Genomic DNA, 18,350 nt, shown 5'->3' with positions numbered 1-18,350 from the left:
GTCACCTGTAACTAAATATTGTCCAAAACCTGTAAAATTAAATTTCTATGCTTTACAGCTCCCCACTAGCTGTCAGGACTTTTTGTTCTTTTTAGATGTATTTATATGCTTGTACAACTTCAAAAGCATCTTTGCTGTCAGTATAAATGTTCACAGTCTTACCTGCTGCTTTAAGTAAGGCTTGGTTCAATGCATATAATTTGGCTGCTTGTGCTGAAAATGACTCTGGTAATGGCTTTGCTTCAAGCACTTTGCACTCAGTTACCAGGCTGTATCCACTCTGCCTTTTTCCACTCACCACTTGAGAAGATCCATCAATCCAAATTTCGAGATCTGCGTTGTGGATAGGCTTATCTACCCGTGCCATGGTGCACATATTTACAGTTTGTAGACAGTTAGTTGTTACAGGCAGCAGACTAGCAGGATTTTTGTAAGCCACTTGGCTCCTTTCCGTTGTAACAAAATAGTCACTGCATGAGGGCAAAACACTTTGATTGGATGTTCAATAGTCAATTCCTTTGCTTCCTTCACAGCTAGGGCAGTTGCAGCTACTGCCCTCAAGCATGGAGGCCACTCTTGTGCCACTGGATCCAGCTGTTTTGATAAATAAGCTACAGGTCTTTCAGTTAGCCCACAAGTTTGTGTGAGGACGCCCGCCATGCAACCCTTTTTTTGCAGGTCAGGGATACCCAGAGCTGGTGCTGTCATCAAAGCTTGCTTCAGCTCTTTTTACTTATGTGCATTTTTAGGTTCCCACTACAATACTTTTGGTTCCTCATCATGGCATATTTTTATAAAGTCTCTGGTTAGTTTACTATATTTTTTTATTTACTCATGACAAAATTTCAATATTTTCAAGAAGGACCTTAGCTGTTTTTTAGTTTGAGGGAGTGGCATGCGATAAATAGTCTTCCCTGTGTTATTTTGTGTCCCAAATAAATTACTTTCCTTTGGGCTACTTGGAGTTTTTTTTTTGAGACCCTATATTCTTTCTGTTTTAAGAAATTTAGCAATTAGATCGCTCCCTCTAACACCAGCTTTTTTGTTTTTGCAGAGATTATCTGGATTCTTTTACCTCAGGAGAAACAGGTTCTTAGAGTTGGCATCCAGTGGAATGCTAAAAAAGCATTTTTTAAATTTGTCACACTAAACCATACATGGTGTTCTGATGGGGTGTACAGGAAAGTGTGAGGATCTGACACCATTGGATGCCCATGTTGAACAATCTCATTAATTTCCTTTAAATCCTCAACTAATCTCCATCCTCTTCTCTTTCCTTTTTTACCTGGCTTTGGCAATGCCAGAATAGGGATGTTGTCTCCCATTTGTCAGCAACTGCTGTACTACTGGTAATTTTAACTGGCATTTACGCTCCCAGTCAAAGGTTACCTGTATGGGTGAAATGTTCAACTGGCCTGCATTGTCATCTTGCACTTACAGCATTCGTTTACAAATAATATATATACCTTTTTTTTTTTAATTAATGATGCCACTTTTATGTTATAACAACATAAAAACAGAAAAACATAAAATAAAAAGACACTGTCCTTCAGTGTTACTCCTCTGAAGATGCCGGCCACAGCCGCTGGCGAAACGTCAGGAAAGAAAATTTTAAGACCACGGTTACACAGCCCTGATAACCTATGAGAACCAATGAACTTTGACCGTGAAAGCCTTCAATAATACCCTGGCTTTAATTTGACTGTGTTTTAAAACACTTAATATATTAACATGATTTCTCCGTCCCTGGAGAAAACAGGCACCTAGCATCACCAATATCTATTTCATTGAATAACCATAACTATCCTTTCTCTTTATAAACCCTTTTGCTTTCCTCTCTTAAAGTCTTTTCCAACCATACATAACACCTTTCCTCAGCCCTCTTAAGCCACAACACTTGCCCCTTCACAACACACTCAAAACATGCTTTAACTTTCTCATAACTTACTTATTCCCTCATATTAATACACATTGCCTTTTCACTTTGTAAGCATTTCCAGTCTGTTTTTTTTCTTATAAAGTTTTATACAGTTCACAAGACTCTGCTTTCCAAATTCCAAACACTTTTGACTTGACCCCTCCTCCTGCGTTCAGCAAGAGGGCTGGTTCAGTCAGAGTTAACTTAAAATTCCATTTTTTTTAAATTTTGTTTCACATTTTAAACTTCAGAGAAAGAAAGGATCTTCTGTTAACAAAACAGTATTGCTGCCTTGATTTACGACCAGTCTGAGAGAGAAAGAACAGAAACACTTTGAAGCGGAGAAAGGAGGGGCATGGGGGATTTTTTCTCTTTCAGTCTCTTCTTCAGAAAGAAGACAACCAGATTACTTTTCTCCCAGCAAAGAACAGATTTTCAACAGAAAACAACAACAACACACACAACAAAACCAGACTACTCAAACAATTTGATTTCCTTTTGGCAACACAGTTTGAAGGGAGGAGGGAAATTCCTTTTGGCTGACGCCGTCCAGTATCCCAGGCTGGCCCCATAAAAAAATAAACACGTTAACATTTGTCAAATAATTACATAACCCTTTATAAAATACTTCACAGAAAGAGAGGACATATAAGAGAGGACAAATCACGCTGGACAAGACAAAAGACAAAGCTACATTCCCTTTTCTAGGCATTTACCTCTTCCAGTGCCCTGGAGGCAACTGGAAAAATTCCGGATCAGCACAGGATTTCACAATCCCTGCTCTTGCTTTTCACACTGACAATAAAATACCATTGGCTGAACCCTCTGTTACAGCCCCCGTTACCATTCCAACTCAGTGGCGTCCCACTGAGCCCCTTATCCATGGTGGCGTTGCTTCTGCCTTCTCCTCTTAGAAGGGCTTACCTCTAAGATCTGCCCCACCATTAAGGTCCCGTAATTCCTTTCCGCGGTTCCTTACCTCCAGCCCGTTGCTTCTCCTGGGTCGGTTTAAAAGTGGGACTCTGCAATTGCACTCACCCCCAGATGCTGTGTCTGCCAAGCTTGAGGACCAGCGAAATCGCCGGGTGCACCTGTCCTACAAAACTTCGACACCCGTCATCTGTGAGCAGTTGACAACCAGATGTCCCATTGGGGTGCCATAAATCTGTTGGATGTAAATATACACTCTCCTCTGTGACCAGATTTATTATCACAAAGTAGAGACGACACCAGGTTTAAGAAGCAAAGGGAGAAAAAAAAGCTTTTTTTATTTTGCCAGGCAAAAGAGGAAGACATTTCAGCCCTTTTCGGGTTCAAAAGTGAAAGTCTCTTAACAGACTCCGCCTAGTTCTCATATTTATACTTTTTCAGAGTTCTTTGTTCTAAGAGGATTTGAATATCTCCTCCTCTCTAATCCACCCTAACTCTGATCTCATTTTGTGGTCACATGTATATGATCTCATCTGTTATTTGGTGATATTCTGTACCAGATACGAAAAATCACCTGCTTTGTTCAGTTTAAGTTAGACAGGACTATTTTCTACTGACTTATATAAATAACCACAGCTTACAAATATAATAGAAAAATAACATTTTTCCAATATGCTAGAATTAAATTAATTAAAATTTTACACATCCCACACATGAGCGGCAGAGGCTAATCTGGTGAACTGGATTTGTTTCCCCACTCCTACCCATGAAGCCAGCTGGGTGACCTTGGGCTAGTCACACTCTCTCAGCCCCCTCTACCTCACAGGGTGTCTGCTGTGAGGAGGGGAAGGTGATTGTAAGCCAGTTTGATTCTTCCTTAAGTGGTAGAGAAAGTTGGCATATAAAAACCAACTCTTCAACTCTTCTTCTTCTTCTTCTTCTTCTTCTTCTTCTTCTTCTTCTTCTTCTTCTTCTTCTTCTTCTTCTTCTTCTTCTTCTTCTCCTTCTTCTTCTTCTTCTTCTTCTCCCCCTAAGAAAATGGAGTTTCTAGTCAAATGAAGTTTCTTGCCCTCGGAAATCTTGGAAAACGGGATGTAAGGATGCTATCCTAAAACTACGAAAAGCCATTTAAATATTATCTGTGTTGTGCTATTTGATCACTGGCATTATTATGAGCTAAGTTTGAGTCTGGTAGCACCTTAGAGATTTTTAGGGGTGTAGGAATTCGTGAGTCAAAGCTCCTTTCGTCAGATGACCGTCAAAAGCTTAATCCCCCCAAAAACCTGTTGGTCACTAGGATGCTACTGGACTCGAACTTAGCTCTTCTACTGCAGACCAACACAGCTACCCTCCTGAAACTGATAGTGTGATTACTATTGGTATTTGGTTTATTTATTTATGTATTTATTCAAAACACTTATTAGCTGCCTTTCTACCTGGTGGCACTCAAGGCAGCTTACAATGTAAACAAAACAATAATTTTAAAAATACATAAAAGACCACAGTTTAAAATTTCAGTTAGGAGTGCCAATAAATAAAAACTATATCTGTCAAATCAGTCCTAACTAAAATTGTCTTTAACTGCCCCCTGAAGGTCAAAAGTGAGGGGGCCAGGTGCACTTTCTTGCCGAAGATTGTTCCATAGCCATGGGGCTGCCACCAAAAAGTCCCTCTCTTGTGCGCCCTACATACGGGCTTCTTTGATGGGTGGTACACTCGGGAGAAGACCGTCCTTCAGACACTCCAGTCCTAAGCCATGCAGGTCTTTAAAGGACAAAATGTACACCTTAAATTGGACTTGGGAGCAAATTGGTAGCCAGTGTAATTGCTGTCATATTGGGGACACAAGCTCCCTATAGCTGTCCCCGACCAGCAGTCTAGCCGCAGCATTTTGCACTAGAAGCAGCTTCTGAACACTTTTCAAGGATAGCCCCAAGTAAAGCACATTGCAATAGTCCAGTCTAGATGTAACTAAGGCATGGATTAAAGGTAAAAGATAAAGGTAGTCCCCTGTGCAAGCACCGGGTCATTACTGACCCATCGAATCATAGAGTTGGAAGGGACCACCTAGGGGAAATGGCAGCAAACTTACTGTGGCCAATGGGGCTATATTTATACCCCTAAATGTAACTGGAGGGTCTGCCTGGCAATGTCTGGGAATGGTTGAACATTGCCAGTGACAAAGGCTTGATTGCTCAAGGTAGGATTATTTGGGTGCAAAGAAATAAGACCATCAGAAGATGATGGCTGGGATACTTGGGATTCAGTGTCCAAGCATCGAGTGATAGACTTGGGAATTAAGGTGGGGTCTGAAAGGTGAGTCAGCAAGAGGGCTTGGCTGGCAACAGGATGGATTATGGGTACATCTGAATAGGGTGAAAAGGTATGGCAAGATGCTTGGGTTCTACTACAGGGAGGCTATGGAAATTTAAACGGCTTATCTTGGTCTTCTTTTGTCTTCATGGAAAGCAGCAACATTCCTTTCAGCGGAGGGGATGGCACAACTTTGCTAGATTAGCCCTGTCAGCTTGCTTCAGCCTTGGCACAAACAAGATGGATGCCAGGAGACCGTTTTTTGTCTCTGGCTACACAGCACTGTTCCATCCTTTGCACTCTAGCTCCAGTCCTGTACACCGTGCGGGGTGTCCCAGGATTGCTTAGGGCCTGTTCGGGTGCCATAACAAATTTGGTGCATAGTGTTTTTTGGATTCGCAACAGAAAAGTGTTGGTCGAGCGAGCATTGAACCCCAGGTAAAACTCCCATGCACAAGTGCCCTAGGTGAGCATCTGGGAGGCACAAAATTCCCAATTGCTGAAGTCATCTTCATGATGTATACATGGAGCCATAGGCATACATGGGTGAATACTGCTTGAAGCACCCTCACATGGTTGCGCCAATGCTGAAACTGATGTGCATAGTACTTTCCAATGTAAAGGCATGTACGAGTGATACATTCATCAGGAATAAAGTAGTCCTTGATGGACTGAAGGTTTCAGCCTAAACTAACTTCATTTTTGGTCCTCAGATTGTGTACAAAATTGCCAACCTGTGTGAGCTGTGCATCTAAGACTGTGGTTTTAGGCATTCAAATTATGTCAGCGGGTAGGTGGCTTTGTCATTTAGGTATTTAATTTTTAAAAAATGTTCTTGTGGTATCCTTTACCATTACCTTTTTGCACAGAAAACACGTGAGCATGTGGAACTATTCAGATTTTGTGGTTAAGGGTTCACATGAACTGATAGGTGCGGTGGAAAAAAAAAATCAGAATATTAAAAAAATACAGAACTGTGTGACTAAAATTAAATTGAAAGGACAAGAAAATACCTGCCCCCTCTCTCACACATACCTACTACCTCTTTGCCTAAGGGACTTGATGAAAATGAATTTATGCTATCGGACAATATCTCTTTTCCCATTCAGCAGACTTAAAGCTGAAGACAGGTTTCAAATTGACTAATTTTTCTTCACTTAATGAATGCTTCGCTTTGCTCACTGCTCTTTCGGGTTAATTGCACACGCCTGGATCCTGCCCACAACTTCCTTTCTCATAAAACCATAACAAAAGCTTGATTATTGTTTCTGGTATTATTTAGACCTCTCCCTCTTTCTCTTGCACGCACATGTACACATCCGATCTGGACTCGCGCATCCCACAGACCTGTATCCTGAGAACAGCTGCCTGTTCCCCTGGAGTTCTGAGGAGAAATCTGGTTTGCATCTGCCCTTTGTTGAATTCAGAGATCTTTGGGCAGCTCCAGCAATCCCGCAGCTGTCATCGAGATGATTTTACTTTTTATTGTAATTGTCTTCTCCAGCACGACTGTGGCCATCACCAAAGGTGAGTCTGATGGCAGGGCTTGGCATTTTCCTTCTGTGTAGATTGATGGCCAAGAAGAGAGGCAAGAAATACATTGGCAACTGGGGCTCATATGAAAACGATGTGAATATCTTAGAATCAGCTGTATTTGAGAACTTCGCTGAGAGTTGTCACAGCAAAAATCTCTCCAAACCAGTTTCTAAAATATACACACATTTCTGTAGATGTCCAGATAATAATTGCACATATGTGGGTGAGTTAGTCTTATGTAAAATTTTGGCTATCATTTTAAAAAAAAGTTAATTTAACTGACCATCTGGAGTACAGTTAGTGACCTGATAAATACAATAAGGGTGCTTTCACACAACCTGAATAATGCACTTTCAATCCTCTTTCAATGCACTTTGCAGCTGGATTTTTCTCTGTGAAGCGGCAAAACCCACTTGCAAACAATTGTTACGGTGCATTGAAAGTGGATTGAAAGCGCATTATTCAGGAAGTGTGAAAGTGCCCTAAATAAAAGAAAATATTAAATTAAAGTAATTTCCCTGCACGAAACATAGGATTTCTGATGGATCTAATGCACTCACGTTGAATGCATGTCCCATTTTATTTTAAGAACCTCAAGACACTGCAGATTCTTGCATTCCCCCCTTATGTTTAAGTAATTTCTCTTGAAGATGCTTATTTGTCATTTATTTGTCACCTATTATATTAGGTGCTGTGGAACAGTGGAACACAGGCAGGATGCTGCTGCTGCTGCAGTCGTCTTGTTTGTGGGCTTCCTAGAGGCACCTGGTTGGCCACTGTGTGAACAGACTGCTGGACTTGATGGGCCTTGGTCTGATCCAGCGTGGCTTTCCTTGTTATTATGGTGGAAAGGGCTATCAATGGCTACTAGTCAAAATTGATACTAGTCCTAATGCATACCTATTCTCTCCAGTATCAGAGGAGCATGCCTGTTATATTAGGGACTTTGGAACACAGGCAGGACAATGCCGCTGCAGTCGTCTTGTTTGTGAGCTTCCCAGAGGCACCTGGTTGGCCACTGTGTGAACAGACTGCTGGACGTGATGAGCCTTGGTTTGATACAGTGTGGCTTTGCTTATGCTCTTATGTTTTTATGTTCTTATGTCTTGACGTTCTGCGTTTCTTCATTACAGTCATGGAAGTGATTCAGCCAGCCTTCCTAATTGTGAAAAGACAAGAGGCCGCCCACTTTATCTGCGATTACAGCTATGCTGGGGATGCAAAGCAATTCCAAATAGCTTTACATAAGCAGACAGGCAATCAGTCCGTCCAGATCTGCGCCTCGTCCTTCACGACCGAGTACGAGCCGTCGAGCAGGAAGGAGCCCGTCCACTGTCACATCCATCCTAGTCACAGCAGAGTTAATCTCACTCTTTGGGGACTGGGGCCAGCTGATGCCGGACTTTATTTTTGCAAGATGGAGCGGATATATCCTCCACCCTATTACTCAGTCATGGGAAAGGGGACCCAGCTGTATGTCATTGGTGAGCATTGTTTGGTGTCAGACTGGTTTCAAACGCATTACAAATAGGGTTGCCAGGTCCCTCTTTTTGGGGCCATTTTCTCCAGGTAAACTGATCTCTATCGGCTGGAGATCAGTTGTAATAGCAGGAGATCTCCAGCTAGTACCTGGAAGTTGGCAACCCTAGTTACAAAAGGTGCCAGGCTGGTTTCAGATGGGTCACCAACCTTTGTGGGGGGTAAGGTTGCCAGCTCTGGGTTGGGAAATACCTAGAGATTTTGGGGACAGAGCCTGAGGAGGGCGGGGTTTGGGGTATAATGCCATACAGTCCACATTCCAGGTGAACTGATCTCTGTCCGCTGGAGACCAGTTGTAATCCCAGGAGATCTCCAGCCACCATCTGGAGGTTGGAAAACCCTAGTGATGGCCAATTCCACCTCTGCTTCCTTCACTGCTCCATGGGCATCCCTCCTGAAGCTGCACGCTTGATGGCAGAGGTGACCATCCCAGTTAGAAGGAGTGTACCAGTCTTCAGTCAAGGGTATACAATAGCTGCACTTAGAGTTGCCAGGAGGGTGGTTTTGGCAGGCATTTGCCCGCCAATCCACCGGGCTGCTTCGGAGAGGGATTGTGTGCACGCGCAGCTGCGCGCGGTGCGATTGCATCACTTCCAGGGGGGTTTGAGTGCTAAAGAGGACGCAGTGATCCAATCGCCCCAGCTCTGCCCTGCCCCCAAAATCCTCCCGCAGATGGAGAGGGGGGACCTGGCAACCCTAGCTGCGCTCCCCTGCTAGAACCCCCAAACAGGCTCATTAGGAGTTATCAACTGGTTTTAGCTTTTTCCTTATGAAACGTTGTAAAGTTATGAAACATTGTAAAATGTATTTTTTTTAAAAAAAAAAGCCAATTACCTGTCCCGTTATACAATACCATTTTCCTAATCCTACCTTCAGACATTCTCCCTTACCTTTATTTAATTTCCTGAAGATGAACACTTACTAGGGAGTAAGGCCAGTTGAACGAGGTGGGATTGACTTCTGATTAAACAGGATTGCACTGTAAAATATATTTTCTGCTGCTGCTGCTGAGAACGTGATGCTGTCATTACTTGGAAAATCAGGGAAAATGTGTAAAATGTGTTCCGTCTTGTGGTCATTTGTTTAAAAAAAGTTTTTCATTTTAGAGCCGACACCCTGTGTAGACCTCCACCTTTACCTTTGGATCGCAGCAGCGGTAGCTTCTGGATTGCTTGTTTACAGCATTTTAATCACAGTTTTCCTTTTGAGTAAGGCAGTAAGTACCATAGCAATCACACGCTACAGAAGAATTTGGGAGTAAACTTAGAAAAGTCATTAATTTCTTAAGTATAGCTTGACAGGCAGCTTTGGTTCTTATGTCTTGCTGGAACACAAAGAGCATCAATAGGTCCTCTTTTAACCTTGGTTGGCATGGGGGTGGTAGAAAGTGCTGTCAGGTGGCTGCTGATTTGTGGCGACCCCAGAGTTGGTAAGATGGGAACAGAGGTGCTTCGCCATTGCCTGCCTGTGTATAGAGACCCAGGTCTTGCTTGGTGGTCTCCCATCCAAATACTAACTCGGGCTGACCCTGCTTAGCTTCCAAGGTCTGACGAGATGGAGCTAGTCTGGGCCATCCAGGTCAGGGTACTGGAATAGTAGCCAGGAGTAATTTTAGTGAACTCTACTAAATCACAGTAATGCTCTCTATGTGGTTTATCCACCTTATCTCAATGGCACATTTCACCCATGCTTGAAGGAATGCTGCTCAACTGCTAATAGCCATCGTATTTCAGAGGTTGCCCCATGGGCCATTTAGCATGTGCACAGAGATGGGGGGGGGGCGGGAACAGAGAGAGGCAAGGAAAGTTTAGAACGTAAGAAAAGCCCTGCTGGATCAGACCAAGGCCCATCAAGTCCAGCAGTCTGTTCACACAGGGGCCAACCAGCTGCCTCTAGGCGATACCTGATTTTTGTCCATCACCAGAATTAACGAGCCATATCTCTCCGTTGGCCCCGCTCCTCGACAGAGATACAATGTAGGATATTTATCCGGCTTTTTTGGGTTTTGCAAATTTGGCTTTGCCATCCTCCCCGGTTTTGCGGACTCAGAAAACCCGAACCCGAAATTTACCAAAATGGCTTTTCCTGGTTTTTCTCGGTTTGGGTTTTACCGAATGCATAGCCCTAATACGGGGAGACTGGGATTTGGAATTGGAACGGACATTATCCCCTAGATAAAAAAAAAGGCATTACCAGGGGAACATGCGCTCATAGATTCTATCATGTTAGAGATAAACAGAAGCATATTTTGAGTGTAGACATTTTTGGAAAGGTTTGTCTAGCAGGGAGAAGTTTAATGCAGGTTGGAATGGGAATATAGCAAGATATCCGGGATCTGAATAAGATCTGTGAGTGTAGTATGTTCAGCAGAGATTAGCATAGTAGATCATCTTTGTATGTCTGTATGGAACTCAGAAGGGGACTATGTATCTACGAACATATATGGCAGCATGCTCAGTACGTACATGGCAACATGTATTTCTTGTTGCTGCAGTCTCAAGTTTAATGTAATTTCTTTCTTTCTTTTTTTCCTTCTTTCCTTCTTTCCTTCTTTCCTTCTCTTCTTTCCTTCTTTCCTTCTTTCCTTCCTTCCTTCCTTTTAAAAAAACAGGTACTAAAGAGAGCGTATTTTACCCCTGGCACCTATGTGAAAATTGCACCAATGTAATTGGAAACAACAAAGAACGATGCTCTTCTTCCTGCACCGAAAGAGAAAAAAGAATACTATGCTAATTGATATGATGAAGTGTCTAATATAAGGGGAAAAAGAGATTTCCTAACAAATGGAAGCTGTACTTTAGATCCAAATGAATGGGCAAGCAATGCATTAATGTAAATATGAGCTTTATTCTACAAAGCTATCGTGTTTTTGACTTCTTTGTTGTCTGCCCACATAATTCCACACATTGTACCCTAACAGCATTTTCCTTTGTAAAGTACTCCCATAATGAAATGGTACTTAGGGCCAGTTAATACAATACGAAGATGCTAGACTTTACCAAGCCAGGCTGCAGTTGTGCTTGGGGGTGATTATTCCTTGTTTTAATGCACCCTGTTAAATAAAAAATCCCTGCACACAGAAATGTAGTCTAAACCCTTCCCCTGATGTAGTAGTCTGTTATAATCCAGGAAAAGCTTTACTATTTGCATCAGCTGGCTATGTAAAGTTACCCAGTCACTATGGAATACTTTACGGTCGGAGAGACATTCTTGTTTCAGAGAATGTCTGTGCTAAAATATTGTCGAAGGCTTTCATGGTCAGAGTTCATTGGTTCTTGTAGGTTATCCGGGCTGTGTAACCGTGGTCTTGGTATTTTCTTTCCTGATGTTTCGCCAGCAGCTGTGGCAGGCATCTTCAGAGGAGTAACACTGAAGGTGTCCTTCAGTGTTACTCCTCTGAAGATGCCTGCCACAGCTACTGGCGAAACGTCAGGAAAGAAAATACCAAGACCACGGTTACACAGCCCGGATAACCTACAAGAACCAATGTCTGTGCTGTTTTTTGGTTTTTTTTTTTTAAAAAGATGTGTAAGCTAATAGTCAATCATGGAAAATGGGTAAAGAAAGGTAACCTCTCCTTGTTTCCTTTACTGGAGCTGTTTGTGGCTGCCTCTGTCTCTGATCTGCAATTTCAGTGCTTTTTTCTTACGAAAAGCAAAACAAAAAGCTCAAAATAGGCTCCTTCAAATGGAGAATCCAGCCAATTGGTGATCATGTAGGCAATGTACAGATTTCCTGCTGCCAGTAGAACGAGGCTATAATGACCATTCAGAGCAGGAAAAGAAAAATTGTTCTCACTCAGAACAGACAGCCTTACAATAGCATCTACCCAATTAGAGTTGGCTATGTGATTATGTCATTTTGGGGACATGAACATTTTGATTGAGGGACCCTCATTTTGACTCAGTGCTAGTTGGGCATGCCAGCAATACAGAGACAGGGAGTATATTTTTTCACTTTTTTGTTCCTAAGGGCGTCTCTTGCTAGCACCCTAAGCTGTGGTAGTCAAGCTTTCCCCGGTGGTGGTGGTGGTGGAAAGCGTTGTCTAGTCACAACCAACTCATGGCAACCCCATAGGGTTTTCAAGGCAAGTGATTTGCCATTGCCCGCCCCTGCTTAGCAGCCCTGGACTTCCCTTGGTGGTCTCCCATCCAAGTACTAACCAGGGCTGACCCTGCTTAGAAACCAAGAACTGACAAGATCAGGCTGGCCTAGGCCATCCAGGTCAGGGCAAGCTCTAGTCTAATTCTTCTCTACCACCTTCTCTAGCATCCATGCTCTTCACACTTGCTTGTCCTCATCCCCCTCGACCATTCTGTTTTCAAAGAATGAATTATAAATAAAATAATTTATTTATAAATAAATAAACATACAGTATCTCAAGTGTTCTCTTCTGTATATGTGTTTAAACTTGTGATTAAAAGCCCATATAATTATAGTCTCTACACTGCTCATAGACTGCTCATAGACTGGGACACACCAACAGCCCATTCCTGACTTCGGTGGACGAAAGTCCTCAGGAGCCAAAAAGCTTGGCAACCCTACCTACTACAGGCCCACTATTATTACTACTACTCAGCAGCCTACTACAGATGAGGAGGTACTGCTGCATGTGAATCTTGGGAACTGAGCCCTTCCTGCACCTGAAAAGAAGCCATCTGCCCCACTTGGTATGGAAGAAGCTGCTATTCTCTGGACTCTGGTCCTTTTTCTCTTTCTTGGCATTATGCCAGAGTAATGTCATGGCGGTAGTTAACGGCAATGCATCTCTGAGCCAATAGCAACAGCTCCACAGGCGAGAAAGGTCACACGGCAGGAGTCCTATTAGGCTATTGCTGAGAGGATGCTTGAGCACTGCTGGAGATTTAGGTTTAATGGATGATATGATAGTCTTCTGCTGTTCTAGCCACAGGCCATTACAAGGGATTTTCCAAATGCTACGTTGTAAAAAGCAGACGGCAGCATGGCTTCTCCTCTTCTTTGCAATTCATTAGTGACGCTGATTTCCCAAGGAACAGACAACATACTGGTGTGCGCTAGTGAGGATGCCGAACAATTTAGTGAACACCACAAGGGGCCACTGCTTCCCAGGCTATCCAGATCACCAGTTAAGGTCTTCTTCTCAAGCCCTGCACTTTGTGGTCCCACCTGCAGATAGGGTTGCCAACCTCCAGGTACTAGCTGGAGATCTCCTGCTATTACAACTGATACTACAGCCGATAGAGATCAGTTCTCCTGGAGAAAATGGCCGCTTAGACAATTGGACTCTATGGCATAGAAGTCCCTCCCCTCCCCCAACCCCGCCCTCCTCAGGCTCCGCCTTAAAAACCTCCCACTGGTGGCAAAGAGTGACCTGGCAGCAACCCTCCCTGCCGAGCTGAGGCAGGGGGCAATGCAAGACAAGGCTTTTTCAGTGGTGGCACCTTGCCTCTGAAATGCCATCACTCCTTGAAGCTCACCTAGTACCTTCTTTACTCTCATTTAGGCACTAAATTAGCATGTCCCTCAAAAAAAAAACCTCTATGTAAACCATAGTTTTTGGAGGAATATACGAGATTGTCCCTGTCACTTCTGGGTTTGACACAGACACTCTAGCACATTGCTCCAAAAACTCTATGGTTTCCATAGAGTTTTTTAGGGACGTGCCAGAGCATCCCTGTCACTTCCAGGCTTACCCTGGCAGGGTCATTATTGCGGGCATGCACCGCGCATGCAAATGGGCTGCCCTTCACCAAAGCTCCCACCAATGGCAAGGGGGGACCTGCCAACCCTAGCCTCAGCCAATCACTTTCAAATAGTGGCCTTGAATGTTGAAAAGGAAAAAAGGAATTGGGCAGTTTAACTGTCGGTCAACTGACAGAGTTCAGGGTTGCTGAATTTTGGTGGGAACCCAAGTGCCTCTATGCCGCTTATCATGGGAGTCCTATTCTAACGCCACAAGCAAAAATTACGACATAAATGTTAACTTGGAATCAGTCAAACTCAGGGCGACTCAGCGTTTGAGAGATGTTCCTTTCAAAGGATTGCTCCCTGCCCTCCTCTCCCAGTTCTGGGAATGGAGTGTACTATAAATGACAACTGGAGGATTTTTAAAAAATAAGAAGCTTAAAAAGCATCTGATTAGGGGTTCCTGAAATACGCCGTGCAAAACGTGCAGGTTATTTTGGAAACAGATGAAAACCAATCCACAATTATTTCGCATTCGGCATACGATATTTTAGAAGCACTTCAGCAAGAATGGAAAGCAAAACTATGCTATAAAATATTTCTGGTAAATGGCACTCTGGAAACCATCAGACGCTTTTGTAACTGCTGACTGCTTGTTTTGCATGAGAAAACTGTTCTTATCACTTCTCAGCGGAGAAGGCTGGTTTCAGAGCAGGCTTTCGGTGAACTGATATGTCCTTTGATTTCATCACATTGCTTTGAGTCTTCAAACAGAAAGCCAGGGTGGTGTGGTGGTTAAGGTGTCGGACAAGGGTCTGAAAGACTGAGGTTCGAATTCCCCGTTCTGCCATAGAAGCTCACGGGGTGACCCTGGCCAGTCACTCTGTACGTATTAGTATGCTATGACTTTTCATTGTGGTCACGTTTTGGCAGAATGATTAATTTCTCGTGCTGCCACTGATGAAACCTACAATACATTTATTTAGGAATGCATATATGTTGCCTCTCCAGAGACTATCATGCTGTTTTATACTGTCAAATCAGTGGTACGTCAAACCCAAAAATGTTTATTTCGGCTGACATTAGCTGTCCAAAGCCTCAGGCCTGCTCTTTTCTAGCATTGCAGCCTGAGATCTTTGCAGTGGAAATATTCAGTCTGGAAACGTCAGCATACAAAGAACACGTTCCTCAGCTGAACTGTGGGACATCCCCATAGATGCGAGGTGTCACAGATGAAAAATAAATTATTAGATTTGTCTACTCAACTCAACCACAGTGTTTCATATGTAGGGTTGCCAACCTCCAGGTACTTCAAAAGAATAATTCACCAGTGCTGTATGTAGGCTATGCAACAAAAATAAACCAGCGCTAGACTAAACCTCTCAACATGTATTGTATATCTTCAATTACAATGTGCAAACACTTACAACATACAACCTATAAACATACTATACACATAAGAAAACCTACTCTTACAACAATATAAAACAAAAGAAATATGTCCATACAGATCCTCTGTTTCAATAAACTTGAACAACTAGCATTTTTTCAGGGTTGCAAAGGTAACTCATCAATTCTTTTGCTGACAATATAGCAGTCCAACTCCTGAGCACATTGTAATTGAAGATATACAATACATGTTGAGAGGCTTAGTCTAGTGCTGGTTTATTTTTGTTGCATAACCTCCAGGTACTTCTTTAATTGCTGTAGACATTTTGAGCGGAAGTATATTTCTCTTGTAATTTTTATCATATTTTAATTGATCTGTTTTTCCATTGTCTGTTTTCCTTTTTTGTTACCTTAAAAAAATTATCCACTGTCTTCGTTTCTTTCGTGACTTGGGATGTTATTATGGCTCTCGGCTGGTTGTGCTCCTTTAGGGGATCCTACTGTGAGCAGCAATAGTATTGTTTTGAATGTTGGTGTATCACACCTTTGTTAGATTAAAGGCTGATGATTTCTCAGTTGGTGCTAATGGTTCAGAGACAGCTTCCGGTAAGTTTGTTCAATATCCATGGGAGCTTGGAGGAAGTGACTCCTACATCTGAAGGGGAGATGCCCATTTGTGTGCGTGGATGCACATGCGCAAAGAAGGAGCAACACTGTAACTGCTGATTAAAACAAAGTTAATCAGATCATGTTGACTAAAAGCCTTTGGTGCATAAAAAGAAGCAGGTGGATTTCTAAATGAAAAAGAAAAGAATGACATGAAAGACTCAGTCATTCTCAGTGGAAAGAGACTTAATTTGTAATAATACCCAAGAATACCTAGACTAGAAGAAAGATCATTCTAAACTTGGTTGATTTACAAAGGAAATATTGTTTTTGACTAGTTTGCTACAGTGAGGGAACCCAAAAATAATCAAGCACACAAGTTTAGGAAGTAAAAAAGGATTGTTTTTAAACACTTCATTTACAGGAATGTATTTTAATATATTTTAAAAGTCTTAAAATACACAGTTAAAGAAACATAAACGTCACATAATACTAGCATAGGAGAATCACCAGAATGCAGGGACAGAAGAATCTAGCTCCTCAACTATTAAAGAATGCCAAGAGAACAGAAAAATATACAGGCTTGTGTAACTTTACTACCACATTTCTCCCAAGCCTAGTACATCCAAATCTTTTGTCTTCAAGTGATGCAAAGAAGTGTATGCCTTTTAAAAGGAGTACAGAGGATTTGGGAGTACATAAATTGTTTTTAGAGCTTGTAAATATCAAAAAAGTCCCTATTTCACAGTCTCATGACAGAGATTTTGAATTTTGCTTGTGGTCTAGGATACGTGAGGATGCAGATGCCAGTGATGATTTAGTATTACAACACAGAGAAGATGGCCATGAGAAAAGGAGCGGAAACCTGCAGTGTACAGCCATCCAAAACAGGACTTCTGGAGTTCAGCATCCCACTGCATGCTGAGAAGTGGGAGAAAATGTAAGACGTATATAGTGCTTGAGAATGTTGGATACTCATTATATCAGTGTCTCAGTTCTCTTCACAGCCATCCTGCAAAGTAGGCTAGTATGATTCCTTTTTCCTTAGTTTTAACAGCCACTGGCTATCCACCAACCACTTCACGCTATAAAAAGGGGAAATGAAATTTATTTTTTCCTTGACACTATAAAGAGAAAAGTTGCCACATCTCTCATGTAACTGACCGATCTATTTGACAACAGATAATGCAGTATCTGCTTCTCAGAAAGTGTCTTTAGCTGTTTATATTTATATTTACTTCGTGCAATATTATTTTGTGGACATGTTAAAACATTGTGGGCTAGGGAGTCGATTTGATCCAGACAAAGAGGGCATTTATGTTCTTCTGCAGTAATTTTATTGTATCGCCCTTGTGTCTCGGCTGAGTCTAGGGCATTACATCTCGCCAATAGGAAAGCTCGTCTGAACTTATGCATTTCAAACCAGCGGAAATAGTCTGGCAAGGAGAAAGTTTTGTTGAAGGGTATCTGGAAGAAGCGAGGTGAACATTTACGATTTGCGTCCTTAAACACTAAGGGCCAATCCTCATTTAAGATCTTATTTTGTAATTGTTTACAGCTTGCTTTCCGAGTAATATTCCTTGCAGCTTTCAGTTGTTCTATTGGAAGATTCTATGATTCTCTTCCCCCTATTGCAGGTGGTTGGGGGCTGAGGTAATGAAATGGCTTCTGTAGCACCATTTATAGAGTTCGTGACTGAAGTAAAATCTGAAGTAGGAATGTCTGCCTCATTCTCACTAAATACACTTTCACTCTAATGGCAGGTAAATACCTGTAAGACTCCAGCACCTCGTTGCGCTTCTCTCATAAGGAACTTTACTCCAGACATAACCGCGAGTTTAAAAGTTTTATTTAAGAAAGCCAGCGAGTTCAGTGGGTCCGTTGAGACATAAGGCTAGAATGCAGACATGGGGAAACACCAGTACATTTAAAGGATTCATACAATAGGATTGATTAGTTTCAGGACACAATACAAAAGGGCCGAGTTGAGACAGAGTTGCCTTGATGGTTTAGGTATAAGGAAACAATTACAGAAGGTAACAGCCGGTAACTATTCACAGGAAAAACCATACATGAAACTAATGTGTGAAATAGCTAGGTGATTGCCAGGGCTCCCAGGCATTGTTCCGCGGGACCTGGTAACTCAGTAACGATTAGCCGGGCAGGTCTCCATTGAGATGTAGATGCCGGGGGGGGGGGGGGATGGACGGAGGCCGAAAGCCAGGAAGCCTTAGCTGACAATACCCACTTTGCTCTACACGTCATCCTAGCTGATCCTCAGTAAGATTCAGAACGGGATCTGCCCCCTTGAGAGCTCTTATCTGGCCCACGAGCCAACTGAAGCAGCCACCCCCCTACTCCTGATCTGGGCTGGCGATCCCGCGGTGGTGTGGAGCAGTGGAGTCTGATCTGGAGAACCGGGCTCGATTCCCCACTCCTCCACATGAGCGGC

General features: G+C 42.7%; 1 protein-coding gene across 1 annotated transcript; it reads left to right on the top strand.

The window, feature by feature from the left end:
* The first annotated feature begins 6,630 nt into the window (after positions 1 to 6,630).
* CTLA4 (cytotoxic T-lymphocyte associated protein 4) lies at positions 6,631 to 17,550 on the top strand. The gene is made up of 4 exons (XM_056861212.1): positions 6,631 to 6,688; positions 7,831 to 8,181; positions 9,343 to 9,452; positions 17,536 to 17,550. Exons 1-4 carry the CDS (start codon positions 6,631 to 6,633, stop codon positions 17,548 to 17,550), a joined length of 534 nt encoding a protein of 177 aa, XP_056717190.1.
* Positions 17,551 to 18,350: the final 800 nt, after the last annotated feature.

The sequence above is a fragment of the Euleptes europaea genome, chromosome 15, assembly GCF_029931775.1.
Source record: "Euleptes europaea isolate rEulEur1 chromosome 15, rEulEur1.hap1, whole genome shotgun sequence".
NCBI classification, from domain to species: domain Eukaryota; kingdom Metazoa; phylum Chordata; class Lepidosauria; order Squamata; family Sphaerodactylidae; genus Euleptes; species Euleptes europaea.
This window is presented reverse-complemented; position numbering and strand designations above follow the sequence as displayed.

Bases quoted from the DNA above. Each gene is read 5' to 3' on its own strand.
- CTLA4 (XM_056861212.1), top strand. From the start codon at position 6,631: ATGATTTTACTTTTTATTGTAATTGTCTTCTCCAGCACGACTGTGGCC. The intron at 6,689-7,830 runs GTGAGTCTGATG...TCTTCATTACAG, and splicing joins GACTGTGGCCATCACCAAAG to TCATGGAAGTGATTCAGCCA. The intron at 8,182-9,342 runs GTGAGCATTGTT...TTTTCATTTTAG, and splicing joins GACCCAGCTGTATGTCATTG to AGCCGACACCCTGTGTAGAC.